General features: G+C 37.9%; 1 protein-coding gene across 1 annotated transcript in view; it reads right to left on the minus strand.

The window, feature by feature from the left end:
- The window catches only part of LOC310648789 (macrophage mannose receptor 1-like), a 59,840-nt gene that overhangs the window by 39,626 nt on the left and 1,568 nt on the right, over window positions 1–18,646 (minus strand). Inside the window, exons 3-12 of the mRNA XM_083376834.1 lie at window positions 18,109–18,282; window positions 14,011–14,175; window positions 12,814–12,927; window positions 11,952–12,095; window positions 10,243–10,425; window positions 9,769–9,926; window positions 6,896–7,009; window positions 6,100–6,215; window positions 3,939–4,087; window positions 3,633–3,832 (exon numbers count right to left, since the gene is read on the minus strand). Coding sequence (XP_083232960.1) covers window positions 3,633–3,832; window positions 3,939–4,087; window positions 6,100–6,215; window positions 6,896–7,009; window positions 9,769–9,926; window positions 10,243–10,425; window positions 11,952–12,095; window positions 12,814–12,927; window positions 14,011–14,175; window positions 18,109–18,282 — 1,517 coding nt within the window. The remainder of the gene's footprint in view (window positions 1–3,632; window positions 3,833–3,938; window positions 4,088–6,099; window positions 6,216–6,895; window positions 7,010–9,768; window positions 9,927–10,242; window positions 10,426–11,951; window positions 12,096–12,813; window positions 12,928–14,010; window positions 14,176–18,108; window positions 18,283–18,646) is intronic.

Consider the following 18,646-nt stretch of genomic DNA (forward strand, 5'->3'; position numbering starts at 1 on the left):
GGAGTTGTGCTGCAGTACTTCACAAAGTGCTGGGGCATCACCACCTCTTAAGAAACTATCACTAGACTCCACCCTATTGGATAGCTTTCATTCTATCTCCCATCTTCCCTTTCTGGAGAAGGTTGTTGAGGCTGTTGAGAAGAGGTTTCTGAATGAAATAGATTATCTAGACCAGGAGTGTCAAACTGCTGGCCCAAGGGCCGGATGCATCAAGCCGAAATCACACCCACCCCATTGCCAGCAATGGGGAAAAAATTGTGATACATCGTGACACGTCATGTGACGTTGTGAGTTTGACACCCTGATCTAGACCCTTTCCAATCAGGGTTCAGGCCTGGATATGGGATGGAAACATCATTGGTCACACTTTTTGATGATCTCTGGCAGGAGTAGTGTGGGGCAAGTGAGTCCATTCTTGCTCCTCTTGATCTCTTGGTGACCTTCAGTACATTGATCCTGATATCCTTCTGAAGAGGCTTTAGGGGTTGGGAGTGGGGACATCTGTGTTATCCTGGTTCGGTTCCTTCCTCTGTGATCACATTGTCATTGCTGATAGAAAGTGAGAGGCCTGGCCTTTATCCCTGCTGATGCACACAGATATATGTCTTGGCCCATAGTGAGTTAAGTGATGCTGTGACATCCCTCTCACAGTGCTTGGTAGCTGTTAAGGGCTGGATGGGAAGCAACAAGCTGAAACTGAACCCTGGCAAGACAGAATGTCTCTGAGGTTGAGGTTCTTTGGTTCATGGGGAATTGCCATCTTTGGTCTTGGATGGGATGGTACTGTCACAGACAAACCTAGTGTGTAATCTGGAAGTTCTCCTGCACTCAGGACTCTTGCTTGAAGAGCAAGTGGCAGCCATGATTAGCAGGGTCTTGGCACAGCCAGTTATACTTTTTCCTGGACCAAAAATCCCTGTTCACTGTCACTCATGTCCTAGTCACCTTCCCTTGTTTACTATTGAAACATGCTCTATATGAGGCTGCCCTTGAAAAGTATCCAGAAGCTTCAGTTTCAAGTTTCAAAGTATCCAAAAGCTTCAAAATACAGCAGTCTACATGGTTTTGTGCAGACCTAGATGTACACATATGTCATTTCTCCTGTAGAAGTGGCGTAGTTTGACAATTTGCTTCTGGATCCAATTCAAGGTGCTGATTCTCATCTTTAAAGCTCGACATGGCTTGGGGCAGGTTATTTAAAGGACTAACTTCTCCTGGCCATCTTCAGCCAACAGAGGAATGCTGTAGGTCCCCTCTTCTAAGGAGATATATCTAGTGGGACCAAAAAGAAGGGCCTTCTCCATCATCCCTGCATAAATTAGACTGGCCCTCACTTTGTCAGTCTTTCACAAGGCCATGAATACCTAGTTTTATCAACGAACCTGGATAACCAAGTCTGGGAGGGAGCCATCAAATGGCTTATTTGACTAATTGTTACTGGGGAGGGGGTTATTGCTTTTTATTATTTTTTACAAGAGATTTTTGTCTCTGTAAGCTGCCTAAAGTCACTGAGAATAAATTTTCTTAAATAAATAAATGTGAGGTGAATGATGTGATTTGAGCAGAGAAAGGATGACTGGCCCAAAGTCAGCCACCCAAAATTCATGCATAAGAGAACCCTACAGCTCACAGGTCCTGGTTTCTAGGCCAGCACCTTAACCACTATACTTATTGGTAATAAGCACTCCAAACATATATTTGGATAAAATCTGAAGCTTCTCAGCCAACCCTGAACAAACTGTTGCCAGTAGCCATCTTGCCATTAGGACTAGGGACTAGCATGGAGCTCTACAGAAACTCCACAAATGCATTGATCCAAATTGATTTTTCAACATTTCAACTTTCAACATCTATCACCTACTGATCCCCCAGACATTTATTGATTTCCCTATGACTATCAGGCATTTACCAATCCATTGGGTAATCCATCAACACTCAGAGGTGTATATTGACCAGTTTGGGGAACCCCACCCTAAATCAATTTAGGATTATAAAAGCCATATAATAGAAGACAGACAGTCAGAGCAACTGACAATATCTAATCAGGCTATTAATTTATGATTACTCTTTAACAGTATTGTATCAAAGGAATCTAAGGTCTTCTTTTATTATAATTCAATTAAAATTCAATTAAATATCAATTCCTATAGCTCACCTTTAAACTAGCCTAAAAGACAACTACAGTAGGAAGCCAGTTTGATGTAGTGATTAAGGCATCAAACTAGAAACTGGGAGAGAGTGATTCTAATTTCACATTAGATATAAAGCCAGCTGGGGGACTTTGGGCCTGTCACTTCTTCTCGCTCCTAGGAAGAAGGCAATGGCAATTTAAAAAAAAAAACCTTTATCAAAAATTTTGTCAAAATAACTGAAGAGATTTATCCAAGCAGTTTCTTTGAGGGAACACCTGCTGCCGGCATCAAACGCCCTTCGCCCAGTGCGCTCCCACAGGGAGGGTCTGCTCAGGGTTCCGCCGGTGAGAGATTGCCGGCGGGTGACACCCAGGGATAGGGCCTTCTCAGTGGGAGCGCCTGCCCTCTGGAACCAGCTGCCGGTGGAGCTGAGGACTGCCCCCGACCTCCGATCATTCCACCGGGGCCTGAAGACCTGGCTCTTTCAGCTCTCGGGCCCAGACTGAGGAGGAATTTTTAATTTGGGGTTCTTTTTAACTGACTACAGGGTTAATTTAATACTTTTTAATTTGTTCTTAATTTTTGTATTTTGGATTTTTAATTCCCTGTAAACCACCCTGAGTCCTCAGGGAATAGGGCGGTATATAAATATAACTAAATAAATAAATAAATAAATAAATAAATAAATAAATAAATAAATAAATAAATAAATAAATAAATAATATATAAAGCACTGATTGCAAAAAAAATGCCCACTTCTAAGCTGTCAGTCTAATTCAATAAAATAGTCGTCATCTTGATTGTATGGCTTAGACCAGGATTTCATAGGACACAGTACTCCAAAGTGTCTCAAGACAATAAATGGGGATTTCAGAGAGAGGGTCAAAGATAGGCTGGCTGCAAAGGAACATGACCAGTTTCCATGTTGCCTTCCTTGTTCTTCCAATCACTGCATTTCATATTCAGGGGAGGGTTAATCATGGCTGAAAGGGACGCGGTGGCTCAGTGGGTTAGGACACTGAGCTTGTCAATCAGAAGGTCGGCAGTTTGGCGGGTTGAATCCCGAGTGCCGCGTAACAGAGTGAGCGCCTGTTACTCGTCCCAGCTTCTGCCAACCTAGCAGTTCGAAAGCATGTAAAAATGCAAGTAGAAAAATAGGGACCACTATGGTGGGAAGGTAACAGCGTTCCGTGCAACTTTGGCATCTAGTCATGCCAGCCACATGACCACAGAGACATCCTTGGACAAGCGCTGGCTCTTCGGCTTTGAAACGGAGATGAGCACTGGCCCCTAGAATTGGAAACGACTAGCACGCATGTGCGGGGAAACCTTTACCTTTACCTTTAATCATGGCTGAAGGCACCAAATTCCCTTGGGAAGGGGTGGGAGGAGAGGCTGGGATGCCAGCTCTTGCTGCAGTGTCTGCCTCTTGACCTGGCCTGTCTCAAAGGGCTGAATCTAGTTGACCAATCAAACTGGATGACTCCAACACTGACCCACCTTGAAGCAGACATTTCTTGTTGGACTTGCAGTCCATCCTTCAGGACATGGGGGAGGGGAGGTCGTTCTCGGGATTGGAGGAGGAGTTGCCCCTTCAGCCAATTGCTTGCAAAGGAAGGAGGCCCTCTCCTCGCAGTTCATAACATCCCACAGTCCAGCAGCATGTCCTGTTCTCATGGCAACGCAGCCGGGATTTGGGCCTGGCAGAATGGACAACAAAAGCCAGTTTAGTGCATCTTCATATACAAGCTAAATAGGACACAAAACTTTCCTGCCAGAATTTATTTCCTCTAACAGACTCCATACCTGGCATTTTTGCATTCCAGTGACTGAACTGAATGGGGTCTCCATTGGTCCAGTTGAAAGTTCCTGGATTCCCTACATCTGAAAGGCCGATCCAGAAATATTTTTCAGGACGGTATCCAATTTGGCTAGTCAGGAAAGCCTGCTCAAACCTGTGGTAAAAATAATTCAAATCAGAATGGTCTCTTATTTTCCGTTTTCCGATTCTGTAGATGGTTAATCTTAGGTCCAGTTTACACTTTTACTAGTCAAACCACATAAAAGTGTTGTTGTGGAGAAAATAGGAGGCAGGAGTATTTGGTACGTATCTATACATTTAAAAGGTGGGATAAAATTATCACTATCATCATTATCCTCTTATATCTGAAAGTACAACATTAGATTTACAGATACCTGATCAGAGCTAAGAAGTCTGCTCCCATAACATATGTTAAGGGTAGGAGGACAGAGATGAACCTTTCTTACAGCAAAGACTACAGGGCAGTATTCTCCTGAAGATTTAGGATAAGGGCAGGCCTCCATCTTACTGAGGTATCTTCATAAATGCTGCCTGAGGCAATCATCCCACTATGGCCAATGATAAGGTCTGCTCAATTTCTCCTATAAATAAAAAAGTCACTGTGGTAGCTCTCTTAACCTAGATATCTGACGTAGACTGCAGTTCCATCATAATGGTGGGCGATGACCTATAAAGCCCATCATGCTGGTGATGACCTATAAAGCCCTAAATGGGTTGGGTCCGGGATATCTGAGGGAACACCTGCTGCCGGCATCAAGTTCCCTTCTTCCTGTGCGATCCCACAGGGAGGGCCTTCTCAAGGTCCCGCTGGCAAAGGATTGCCAGCGGGCAACACCCAGGGAGAGGGCCTTCTCTGTAGGCACGCCTGCCCTCTGGAACCAGTTGCCCGTAGAGCTTAGGACTGCCCCTGATTTTCGTTCGTTCCGCTGGGACCTGAAGACCTGGCTCTTTGAGCTTTCCGGCCAGGACTGAGGATTTTTTTAATTTTTTAACTTATTGTAATTGGGTTTTTAATCAGAGTTATAGGGGTTTTAGATTTTAATTAAGGCAAATTTAATCTATTTTAATTGGTATTAATTTTTGTATTGTAATGTTGTTTTAATTGCCTTGTGAACCGCCCTGGGTCCTACGGGAGAAGGGCGGTATATAAGTTTAATAAATATAAATATAATATAAATATATATTCTCTACAGCAGTCTTTCCCAATTTTGGCAGTTTTAAGATTGTGGACTTCAACTCCCAGAATTCCCCAGGTGTCTGGAGTTGAAGACCACATTTCTTAAGGTTGGGAAACACTATTGTACAGCAGTGGTCTCCATATTTTTTTTTATCACACTTCCTTATTAGTAGAAAAATTAAGCATGTACCTCAATATATCTATGTTTACTTGTAAATTATATCTGTGTACTATTTTACTAGTGTATTATGTGCACTATGAAGCATAAATATATATTTTGTATAAACGTATATTATGCTTTCTATATTCTGTATATTAAATTTTAGTTGCTAATTTATTTATTTTTGAGATACAATAGCCATCCTAATATTTTCTTCTTGCACAAAAAAATATCAAGTACAGGCATCCCAATTTGGAGTGCACCACTCGAAAAACTTCTTCATAGTGTAATAATATAGCATTCCTATCTGGAATACCACAAATGAGTTTATTCCTACACACTCTGAAGCACCTTTTGGAAATTGGAAACACTGCACAGGTGAATTAAATATTAAAATGTATCCCAGAAAATATTTATTTTGAGATATTCTTTAATCACAACAGCAATTAGTAAATTAGTAAATCCATATAAAACTCAAGTAAAACAAGCTTTAGATACTATGTCAAATGAACTCATGTAAAATTGGTGCAAAATTAGACATAATTTAAAAAAAACTGAATAATTAACAAACATCAGAATAAAATAATACTTTTGCAAATTAGTGGCTATAAAAATTTTTCTAAATAAATAAATAATATTTATGCCTTGATAAAATATTTTTTCATGTATGTCACTAGGTCTCACAACACAGTTTGTCTTTTAAATTAATTTAAAAAGGAGATAGACATAGGAAATCTATTTAATGTTTTCTTTACTAGTGTAGATGGACAATATAATATTTTGTTTTGTCCCTTTCACCATATTTTACCTATTCTCCACAGAGCTCAGAAATCCTTGGTTTGTTTCACAAGATGTCTTTGCTTCTGAAAATGTTCCAGGTGTCTTTCCAATTAAGTAGCAATAGGAACCATACCTTTTCCAACCCTGTTGACATAGCATACATACACAAATAGAACAATTTTAGCCTGAATTTATTGATTTATTTCTCACACTTTCATCATGCCCCGATCCAAAGATTCTCAGATTCACTAAGTTATCTTGATCAAAGGACAATTTTTAATTATTTTAAATTCATATTTTATGTGGTACAGAGTGATAGGCCCACTATTCTACAGTATCTTTTGAACTCAGAATATAAAAGATGTGGTGAAATCTATAAATGTTGATAGACATAAATTCATAGCATTCAATTTCTGCTATTAGCATCAGATTTGTTTAATTTTGTAAGAACATTGCTGCAATTCAGATGTCCAATTTCTATGACCAGTACAAATCAATATTTTTTAGTTTCAAATTCAGACCAATCCAAATACATTTCTATTCAGAAAAAAGTATATCAAAATGTGTTCCTTCTGTTTAGCCATTACCTCAGGCTGGTGGGTGTTTTTTGACATACGGTAAATAGGAATAACTTGTTTTCTTATAATATTGCAGAGAAAATCTTTCTATGTAAGTGGTTCCTAAGAGTCGACACCACTGTTAGGAACGGAGGGAATGTTCAACTCAAGTCAAAACTAGCTTTCGAGTTGATAACCTCCAAAACTTCATAAGAGGATGAATCAGTTTTGTAAAAGATCAAGAACTAGACAATTCTTTAGACTTACTTTCTCGCATTTTGGATCAGCAACTTCATCTTTTCCAGGAAGAAATTCTGAAGGTTCTTTTTTACAGATGTAACCTAATTCCTCTTCACAGAAATGATCTGCCCAGTACCCGTTCTGAGGATGGAAAGGTGAGCAAACTTCACTGAAAAGAATCTATTACTTTTACATTTTATCCCCTCCTATTTTTTGATGGTTTATATCATTTTTGCATTTTTTTTTCATGAGCTAGACTACTGCACAATACCTGCATTTGTCGAAAATCTGCATTTGTCTAAAATCTGCAGCCATGTTAACATCTTGCAAAAAGATGTGTTTAAATTAAGTTGGGAATGGTAAACATAGATTTAACCTATAAAAGTTAATTTTTTTCAAAATATAATTCATAGATTAATTTTTAATTCATAGTTAATTAATTAATTAATTAATTAATTCATAGTTATTAATTCATAGTTAATTTTTTTCAAAATATAATTCATAGATATTACCTTAAGTTTCTAAAATATAAAATATAATTGTATTTTTTCACCAAATAAACAGCTGGTAGCATGTAATCTACATGTAATCATGCAGGTTCGCATCCCACCAGGCTCAAGGTTGACTCAGCCTTCCATCCTTCCGAGGTAGGTAAAATGAGGACCCAGATTGTTGGGGGAAATAAGCTGACTTTGTAATAATGCCGCTTGCGGTGTGTGTGTGAAAGCCCTAATAAGCAGGCATATACATAGAATGAAGGCTACTGCTAAGCTTGTAAGTCGCCCTGAGTCTTCGGAGAAGGGCAGGATATAAATGTAATAAAAATAAAAATTAAAAATAAAAAATAATCTAAATTTAGCATGCCTAAGCTTTTGTTCTTCAGTCAATGAAGATCAAAAGTTTATTCCCAGTCTTCTGAAAAAAAATTCAACTCAACTGAGAATTTGTTTGTTCATTTACTTACTTATTAGAATATAATATACTTTAAAGCGAGTATCGATTATATAGCTGCAATCCTATGCAATATGAATGGACAGTTAAAAGATCCCGGGGTCCATCAGGTCTCTGAAAATTTGTTTATTTGTTTAGCAGCTTCCAGACCCTTCTCTAATTTCAAAACTGTAAAATAAGCCCAAATGTAAGCTTTATGCTGCTTTTTTAAACCAAGATTTTTATTCCAAACATGACTCATGAGTGTGACTAACCCTGCATACTTTACATAATTAATCTATTTATCTGTTCTATCCTCCCAAATCATTATATGCAGTGGTGGGATTCAGCTGGTTTGCACCACTTCGGCAGAACCAGTAGTTAATTTTTTGTTGCCCAGGCCCAGAATGGACTTCCAGAAGCAGCATCCACACAGGGAACCGGTTGTTCACATATTTGAAGCCCACCACTTATTATATGATATCCTTAACCACAAAAGCCCATCTTTTCTGTTTAAACTTAAACACCCTTAAGTAGTCATTCTTAATTCTGATAAATAATGATGCTTTTACCAAAGAAAATTATTATATAAAAATCATTATCATCAATAAAATGAGTTCAATACTAACAGAAACAAAACAAGCAAATATTAACATAAAAATAATCACAACAATATATTTGAAACAATACTCTGGGATGAGCTCTAGAATAAACACCTCCATAATTATTTAAAGTAGGTATTAACTCAAAACTGTCAAATAACTTAGAATGAAACAAGCAGACTTTACATTAACCCACTGAAACAAATTATAAAAGTCTTTAATCCCCTTTTAAAGGCTTGAAAATAGGCATATTATAAAAAGCAGTGTTCCTTATTATATGTGATGGTCTTGTGAGTAGCTAAATCAAAGTAGATAAATATAATGATAAAGCAGAAAATATTTAAAATATTAATAAAACCTGAAGCCTTTCTTCCAGGCATTCTGAACAAATGAATTTAAAATCACTTTGAGACGTTATGTCTCTACGTGGTGATTGCTGCGAGAATTGTTTGTGCTAAGCATTGGAAGGAAAAGGGGACACCAATTGTTGAAGAGTAGACTTTAAAATTGATTGTACTGGCAGAGATGGCAAAATTAACTGCTTTGATTAGAGACAATGGATTAGAAAGTTTATAAGAGGCTGGAACTCCTTTGTGGGTTTTCTGGGTGTCAAATACAATAACAAATGGTTAACAGAAGGCTTTGAAGATTAGTTCTACCTTTGGGGTTTCCTGTTGAATGTTATAGTATACAGAGGTTGGGTCCATTGGATTACTAGATAAATAGATTTCCATATCCGAGACATTTTTTTTATGTAACATAGTATTTGTATCAAATATAGATGGAAAAGTTTATAATTATTTGTAGATTTATTATGTAAGGGAAGGAGAATGCATTGGGTACATTTGATATATTTGTCAGCATTCAGCCAGGATGGACTTTCTGTGTTTGATGTCAGTGAGAATAATGTATCCATATTTATTTTTGTACACGTTTTTAACATTCATCTTGGATGCTTTTTTAGTTTCTTCTTCTTTTTCTTTGTTTTGTATTTTTTTTAAAGAAAGCAAGATTTCTTAAGGTATGATCACAGAACCCCTGGATCCATGAAATTAGAATTATTTGCCAACCCATATTGAAAAATAATATAATACTAAAATGGTAACTGACAATTGTGAGAAGATGCATTAAATATATCAATTTTTATTTTTATTTTTTTGCAAAATAAATATCAGTAACTCATACAAAGAAAAGCTCCTTATTAGTTCTCCGTAATTTTTAAATGTAGAAAGGAAAAGGTTTAAGAAACATTGATCTATAGAATAAGTTATGTTATGGAAGAATTGATTAAATAAATTTCTAGACACAAATTTTATCCAAGAGAGAACAGAAGAGAAAAAAAATCTCAATTGAGGGTTCTCCCCTTACCTCCCCACTCATGATGACACAGTCTTCCTGCACATCGCTTATAAGTGCAGGTTCTCCTTTCTGCCATTTGATGAATCTCACTGTAGTACCATCACTCCATTCAAAATATGAAGAAATCTTCTGGTCATTTAGGCCTATCCACAAAATATCTGTTGATTCTAAAAGACAAATCCAATTTATTCAATTATTCTCAAATGTAATGAATGAAGTCCACTCTGTGCTATGTTAGTCAGGATATAAGAGAGTCTAATGTGACATAATTGACTGGCAAATGTCTGAGTTAATCCGCCATGGATGTATGTAGCAGTTGTAGTGTCATTTAAACCACATAAGCTCAGTAGATTTTTTAAGGCCTAAATAAACACTCTTTTTTTTTCTTGTGATGGCAGCCTCAGCAGCTATTCCTTTCTTTTCATGGCATCCATGTACCCGCAGAATATATGACACAGAAATTAACCTTCTAAATATACTTACTGTAGCCAAGTTGGGAAAAAACAAAGCTGTGTTCCTCAATGTCATGTATACTTAGTAAATGTCCACCATCCTTTTGGCAGGAGACTGATGCATCCTTCCATGTTTTGCGATCTCTGTTCAGATGGTAACAGTGCTTTGCATATCCAACCCAACCATCTGGACATTTAATTGGCTTAAGATCATCTGAAAAGACAGTAATTATATACAAACCATCAAAAATTGGGAGTGGGGATGGGGAAAATCCTGATCTAGCATTATGATGTAATTACAAATGAAGGCAAATATACGTTTCCCAGGATAATGTTGCAGGGTTCAATCTGAGTTGGTCACCGGGACCTGGTGTTTTGTCTTCTGAGTTTTTGGATTTGTGCTGGAGCCCATCTTCAGAGAACTTCTCTTTAACAGAGTGTGTGCTGTTCTCTGTGTGGTATTTATAGTGCCTGTTGTAAGTGGCTTTTTAGATGTTGGTTGGGGTGTGTTGATGGCGGACTTTTAAGTCATTAGCTGTCATTATGCTGCCCAGCCCTCGCCTTCTAAGTACTTGATAGGCTGGTGGCAAATCAGCACTCTTGTTGACTGACAAGGGGCCTGTTTCCCAGGCTTCAGTCACTTCTCTGGCTGTTTTTGTGCTTACTTGTTCAACAATCTTGGTCACTGCAAAGTTGCATGTGTGTCCTTGTTCATTGACTGAGGGTGTGTAACATGACTGTCATGGTTCTGACAGATGAAACTCTTCAAAAGAATTTCGAGGCATTGTTTACCTTAAAGAATCTTTTATTCGAGAAACAAAGCATCAGCACTACATAGTCGAAACCAAAAACTAATTTCCCCTCCCTTGGATACAAAATAACAAAGCATAATTCCCTCCTCCAATAAACAGTCATAAATCACATTCCCCAATTAGCTTGAAGCACAGGCTTTCTCCCTAGCTCTCCAGCCCACTAAAACTCTATCAACTCTGGGCCCAATGACCTTGGGTTCCCATGGCTTAGTTATTATTGTTATGACTAACTGGACTCTCATCCACATCCCCGCTCCCAGAATTAACTAACTCTAAAAGCAATAGTGCAAAATGGCTGCATTTCCATCTCTTGTCAAAGCAAGAACATCTGATGATAGCAGTGTTGACAATAACATTTTATGATGGACAGAAGTGCTTTACAGGGCCCATTCTGGCCCTGACTTAATTTTAAATATTGTAAAGCAAGTGGTTGTAAATCAATGACTACCTAAAGATTAGGACATTTCCTATGCATGCATATCTTTAGCTCTGCAAATCTTGGGCTTTAATTCATCTAAGAAGAGTGCTACATTTCATATTAAAATGTTCTGAAATAAAACTGATGCAAAATGCAATTTTTAAAATTTCCTCAGGATCTTGGATCATCAGAATAATGATGAGAATTCAGCATCCCGCCCCCTGCTATAAGCATAGGTGTGTACATAGGATTTTTAGGCTACCTTGCCCCCTATCATTGCGTGGACCCTTTTGGCCTAAGCAAAATTGTTTCTGCATAATGTGCATTGAGAACTCTGCATGTTCTCCACCTCAGATAGATCTATTCTTTCATGTTAGTTTAGATAGATTACTCTGGGATCAAAACCCTCACTAGAAAAAGAGTGCAAAAATGTTATTTGGGGCATGAGTGCCATTCATATCAGTGAAAGAATATTTATTCATTTAACTTAATTTCCAATTTACAACCTACCTGAAGAAGGTGCAGACACCTGTATTGAAGAGTTCATTCTTTTACAGATGTATCCACATTTCTTTTCACACAGATTGTTTGCCCATTTGCCATTCCTACCCTGCATCAATCCACAGTTTTTTCCTGTTTCTGAAGAGGGGCTACCTGTAAAAGAGAGTGAGCCCAATTGTCCAAGATGATAACATTTTTATCTGTAAACAAATCAAAACTTTTCCCCCCTAATCTTCAATTGCTTTTCAAGAAGAATGTATCTGCTATAACACGTATGTATGAGCCTTCCAATATATACTGTTGGATGTCTCTAATTGTGTGGTGGCTGCCCACCTTGAATCAGATTGTAGGGGGGCAGCCAGATTAGTCAAGCCAAGCTTTCCTCCCAACTGTCATGAGTGACATGAATCAAGTGGCACATGTTGAGGAATGGAGCCAACTTGCACAGGCCTACAAACCCTACATAAGAGGATTATTACCCATTCAGCTAAACACAGCTACTGAGTCTCTTTTCAGAGTTTGCTGTCAGGATCAGGGGCATCTTCGGGGTGATAAAAAGAAAAGTGAAGGCAACAATACTGTAAGACACAATGCTTATATACAATAAACATAATATAAGAATGCCAGCACACATCTAGAGAAAGTGTCAATTAACTCAAATACATAATATATATTTCAATATTTTATATGTGTATTAATCATTTCAAGAACACTGCAAAGTATTATTTTAAATGCTACCTCATCTATTTAAAAGGAACAATTTTGGAAAGGACAATAAGAATTTCCAAATATTTTAATATTAATATCATTAAATGTTTACAGTTCTCTTTAGGACATAACAAAGGCTTTATAATTGTATACATTTACTCACCTGGAGCCCAGTTTAAATATCTTAAAGGTTGGTCATTAGTCCACTGCCATCCACTGTCAAAATCTGGATTATTCAAACCAATCCAGTAGTTGGCTTCAAAATTATTTGTTAATCCTATGTGAGAAAGAAAATTCACATATTGATCAATTTTGTAGTTCTGAGACTAAAGACAAAATAGACAGTTAGCTAGACAGACAGGCACAGTACAATTCAATCTGAAGTACAACTATCATCTTTCTCTTGGTCTCTTGGTCTCTAGCCATACCTTTAACATTATATGCAGTGCAAGGACCATAACAACCATATAGATGACTGGCAAAGCAAAAGACAAGCAGAGTGCAACCTTAGACACCAACTAGCAGCCAGAAGACACAAATAAAACTTCACTGGAAATGTTCCCTAATCTGCACGGAAACAATCAAGCTCAAAGTGCACTAGCATCCCCAGTTCAGTCTGAGCTACATATATTCTCAAACACAACCATATTTTCCACTGAGGAACTATGAAATATTTAGATCAAACTAAATTTAAAAAAACACCTGCTAGGGAACTCTTGGAATTTTGGCACTCAGACACATCAGCCATCAATAGGCACATAAAGATACACTTACACATGATTCAAAAGAGACTTTAAAAAGGTAAGAAGGAAATAAAAAGGCCAGAACACATCCTCTTCAGCCCCCAACATCCAGAGAAGGAAAAATTAACACCAAACAATCAAGCAGAAAACAATACCCTAATCTAGGGATGATCAAGGGGAAAACCAGAGCCCCACCAACATTGACAGAGCAAGCTACTGTTATAAACAGGGAGCAAACATCGTTGCGGCTATTACATAATCAGGTAAGCAAAGAACCAAGCTCAAAGAGCACCAAGGATTCCGCAATTCAACCTCAGCTATTGTTAATTATATATTAATGGCAAATCAATCAGATAAACTTTCATCTTTGGAATCCAAATTTAGTTGATGAATTTCTGTTTGATAAAGGCAGAGGAAAAGTGTAAAAAAAAAGATGTTTGCAACTGGATTATTCAAACTGCATTTGCCTGAAAGTATCAAATATTATTCAGAAGATAATTCCTCTGGAGGAAAAATTATGCTTCTTATATGATGCTTCTTATATTGCTTACTACAGATGAGGAAATATTTATTATCTGGAATGCTTTAGAAGCCTTTTAAGGGATCTTTTGTTATACCTGCCAAATATGCTTGTTCATGTAGTTCGTTGATGGTCAATAATTCTGAATGTTGTTGCTGACAGCTTTTTCTTGCTTCATCCCAGGTTAGATCTGAGAGGGAATTGATCTGGTAGAGATCTCCTGTCCAGTGATTTTTGACCCAGAAAAAGTCATCATTTTGATCTGCAAGCATCATGGAAAATAGAATAACTCATTAGTAGCAAAGCTCTGAGAGAATTTAAATGTTTTTATTTATATTTTCATTGTATTAATTTTCATTGCATAGTTTAGTTAATAAGAACTGCCAAAACTAGGCAAAGTTTCCAGAATAGTGCCTTTGTTTCATCAAGCCACACAGTGAAGTAAATCAACTCCTCATTTCTTGCCATGTAACTTCACTGGATAACAGAGATCTCTCTCCATGTGTTATCACGAAGGAAGCCAAGCAGACCTTTAAACATTCTCCTTCAGGACACCCTTGCACACCATTGAACAATATATCACATGTTTCGACTATTATGGGTCTTTTCTTGAAAATGGGTGATAGTAATTGTAGATAGTAATCTAGTAGTTCTTCTCTGAGTTCCCTGTTGTAATAGAAACCAATTGGGTTTTCTCCTTTTGGTTAACTTTTGGCTGACTTTGCTTTTCAGCAGCAGACAATTGCCCCCAGTTTCAGTCTTTCTAGATATGCCATTTAGTGCTGTCCTATCCTAATTTTGTTTATTCTGAAACAAGCCTGTGTGGTGGAACTTACTCCAATTCACATACTGGGATTGAAAAACCACTTAAAATGATGCAATCAAATGAAATAAAATTGTATTTAGTCTCACAAGAGTATAACATCTGACCCATGCTCAGATATTCCTCCAACCAATCATTCTCTTTTTTTAAGCCTAGCTTAAAAACAGGAGAAAAATGTAACCCTTATACCTTCAATTAGGATGAGTATAAAAAAAAGAAGTAAGGAAGGATCCATTACAACTTTTAAGAAACTAATAAGGAACTTGCTGAGAGAATGCAGCACTGAATATATGTATGATTGACCAATGTAGCATTGATTTTAGAAGTGCTAGCTTCCTTTTCCACTTCCCATTCTATGAGCTAGCAAATCAGAACAAACAAATAAATTACCCAGTGGAGGTCTCTTAAAACAGAGATCCCCAACCTGCACCAGGGACAGGTTTCATGGAAGATAATTTTTCCATGGACTAGGGATGGGATAAGATGGAGGGGGTACAGGTGGTTCAGGATAATTCAAGAGCAGTACATTTATTGAAAATTTTCTAAATAAATGAACAAATAAATAATGAGCTTATTTCTATTATTATTATATTGTATTAGATTAGATCAGTGACTTTCTGCTTCTAAGAAAGTGGGAAGAAAGAGATAGTCCTAAACTCAGCCTTCCACCAAAACCCAGCATGTTGAGTAAGTGCTGAGAATACCATGAGAGAGAGAGAGAGAGAGAGAGAGAGAGAGAGAGAGAGAGAGAGAGAGAGAGAAGGAGGGAGGGAGGGAGGGAGGGAGGGAGAGAAAGAGAGAGGGGTGAGGGAGGGAGACCCCGAGAGATCGAAACCAAACCAACTCGGCACTGCCCTAGCCCAGCAGTCTTGGAAAAGGTGCAAATGAGAGATAGATTGCCTTGGAAACACAGTGCTCAAGAGGAAATGTAGCTTCTCCCCTCCCCCCCCACACACACACCAAAATAAACCACGAAAATCAGGCAGGATGTTGCCCAAACACGAGGCATCTGCAGCATCAAAAAAAAGCAAAAAATCCATTTGGAGTGCAATGGAGCCCAGAGGTCTTAGAAAAGGTGCAGAGGATCCCTTGGAGATGCAGGGCTTAAGGTGAAAGGTAGCTTCTCCCTTCCCCTATTTGCACCCTGACAAAAAGACACCTTCACACACACATACCTTGGGAGGGTCCTCCTCCAATGAGGCTTTGGGGAACCTCCTGGTTTCAAGATGGGCTGGCACGTGCTTATCTTGCAAACTTGGAGAGTTGCATGAAGGGCACACAAGCTCAGTTGGGGTGCCGGGAAGGGGAGAGGAGGAAAGTGAGGAAGAAGAGGAGTAGGAAGAAGTAGTAACAGGGAGTAGCCAGTTGCAAATACAGCTGCCAGAGGACCTTTGCACTGAGCAAGGCAGTTTCTACCCAGCCACTCTCCCACCCCTGCCCAGACCCCTGTAGTCTCGCCTCATGCCCGGAGGTGGAAGCAATGCCGCAGACTGGTACCGGTCTGCGGACCAGGGGGGGTGGGGGGTGGGGACCTCTGTCTTAAAACAATCAGTAAATATTCATTTGTAAAGGAAAGGGGTTGTCGTGCTAGTTTCATCTTAGCAAACATAGTTGCCTGGCTTTTTCTGGCATGAGAACAGTGCTCTTAGTAATGTTCACATGGAAACATAGAGGTTCCTCCAGGAAATCAAGGATCCCCCGAAAATATTAGAATCTCACTGTTGTACTTTGTTTCCAAGTCACACATGTGCATTTCTCCAACAGTCTACAGTATTTAAGATTCCCTGAAGAGAAGTTTGATGCTGATCACTGAAACTGAACAAAAGTGCTTTGCCACTGACTTCTTTTGGGATTTTTTCCCAACCTCCCAGGGTAACCTACAGCCCTGAGATTTCCTTGTTGTCTCCTCCCATCCCATTACTAATGCTATCTGGTCAGCCAAGATCAGTGCTGCCACCTAACAGAGAAAATGTACTATTGAGGTCAGTTTTTATGTAATATTTTGTTACAACGTAGAAAAAAGAGAGTTGGGGTTCACAAGTCCTTTGTGTAGAACATTCTTGTGGAAATGTGAATATCACAGTGTAAAACGTTAACGAAATGCCAAAGAGATAACTTTATCCCAAAATTCTGACATTCTGATCCTTCCTTCTTTCCTTCGTTTTGCAGGGCCTGAAAATGGTACACATAATGCTTTCTTCTCATTTCTCCCCTCAATAACAACCCTGTAAGGTAGGTTTGAAGTTTTCAAAACCACTCAGTGAGTTTCTGAAACTTAGTGTAGTTTTATAAACTGAGGTGGCCTTGAACCTAGGCCTTGAACCAATACCAATCCACCCCTTTATCACTAACGCTAGCAGAATCTGCCAAAAAATGTGTCCAATTTAGCAAATGCAAACACATGCTCATAAGCACCTTAACTGAATAGTTGCAACAAAATGGTTACTTCTAATTTTACTGCAAAGGATAATTTGCAAAATTTAATTAATATCATTTTAACATGGAACAATGTACTATATTAGGTTCCTTTTTTAAAAAAAAATAAGTGTAATTATCACCAAACATAAAATAGAAAACACAGTAAAGGAAAAACAAAAAAAATAAAAAAACAGACTAAACTAACAACAAACAGAGAAAAATCATGTATACAAAAAAATAAATACATAAATAAAGCCAGATACCAAATATATCTAACATTAAATACAGGGAAAAAAAATCCACCTGGGTTAATGCTGAAAGATACATCAAAAATCTAATGTATTTCCCTCCCCTTATATAATGTGTCTACAAACAGTTATAAACTTCTCCATCTGAATTTAACAAAAATGCTATTTTATATAAACAAATATCCCTGATATGGAAGTTTATTTGGAAATCTATATTATCACCAAAGATAAAATATAAAACACACACACAAACAAACACATATATACATACATACACACACACACATAACTGGTTACTCAAAGTTAAAAATATATTACATTAAGTTCTAATTAACACATTATCAGACATTGTAACGCTATCTATAGCTGCCTTAGAATAATGTACCAGTGAACATGAAACATTCTATTGTAGAAGACTTGTTTTTTAAAATAAATATGTATGTTTTCTTGCATGAAAGTCAGTTTAGTTTAGTGGTTAAAGCACTACTCTAGAAAGGGGAGATTGTGAGTTCAAATCCTGCCTTTGCCATGAAAACCAGTTACATGACACTGAGCCAATCACTCTCTCTCAGTCCAACCCACCTCGCTGTTGTAGGGAAAATAGGAGGAGAAAGGTATATTGATATGTTTGGTGCCTTGAGTTGGTTGTAAAAATAATAAAAATGGAATACAAAATAAATAAATGTATCATCAAATAAGAGTTTACCTTTTACTGGACAATATCCAGTTAAAGAGTCTTTGTCCACATCCGGAGTTGTTCCACACCAAAGTCGTTGGTGTTCGTCATCATTAACTATGCATTCAGCATACCATTTATTCATATACTTGAAAGGAAATACGCAAGGTGCTCCAAAGGAATTTCCTTCTATAGTGAATAGAGCTATAAAAAAATAAAACATATTCCTGTTAGATTGAGAAGTACTAAAATGAGAGTAGAAATGTTATGCAAAAATGTCTCAGCATTTAATTCTAAGGCATGCTTACAGTTCATGCACAATGCATGTAACCATGTTTACTTCACTCAGGGAACAATTTTCAGAATTTAGGTTTCAGAATACATGCCATTTTTTCTGATGATGTAAAACAGAGGTCCCCAACCCCCGATCTGTGGACTGTGCCAGGCTGCAGCATGCCAACAACTGGTCCACATAAACAAGCAAAGCCCCATCCATGGGATGCAGGCAACAAACAAAACTACGCACTCTCCAGTCCATGGAAAAACCTTTCTCCATAGAACCGATCCC

Source organism: Vipera ursinii (genome assembly GCF_947247035.1).
Source record: "Vipera ursinii genome assembly, chromosome: Z".
NCBI lineage: Eukaryota > Metazoa > Chordata > Lepidosauria > Squamata > Viperidae > Vipera > Vipera ursinii.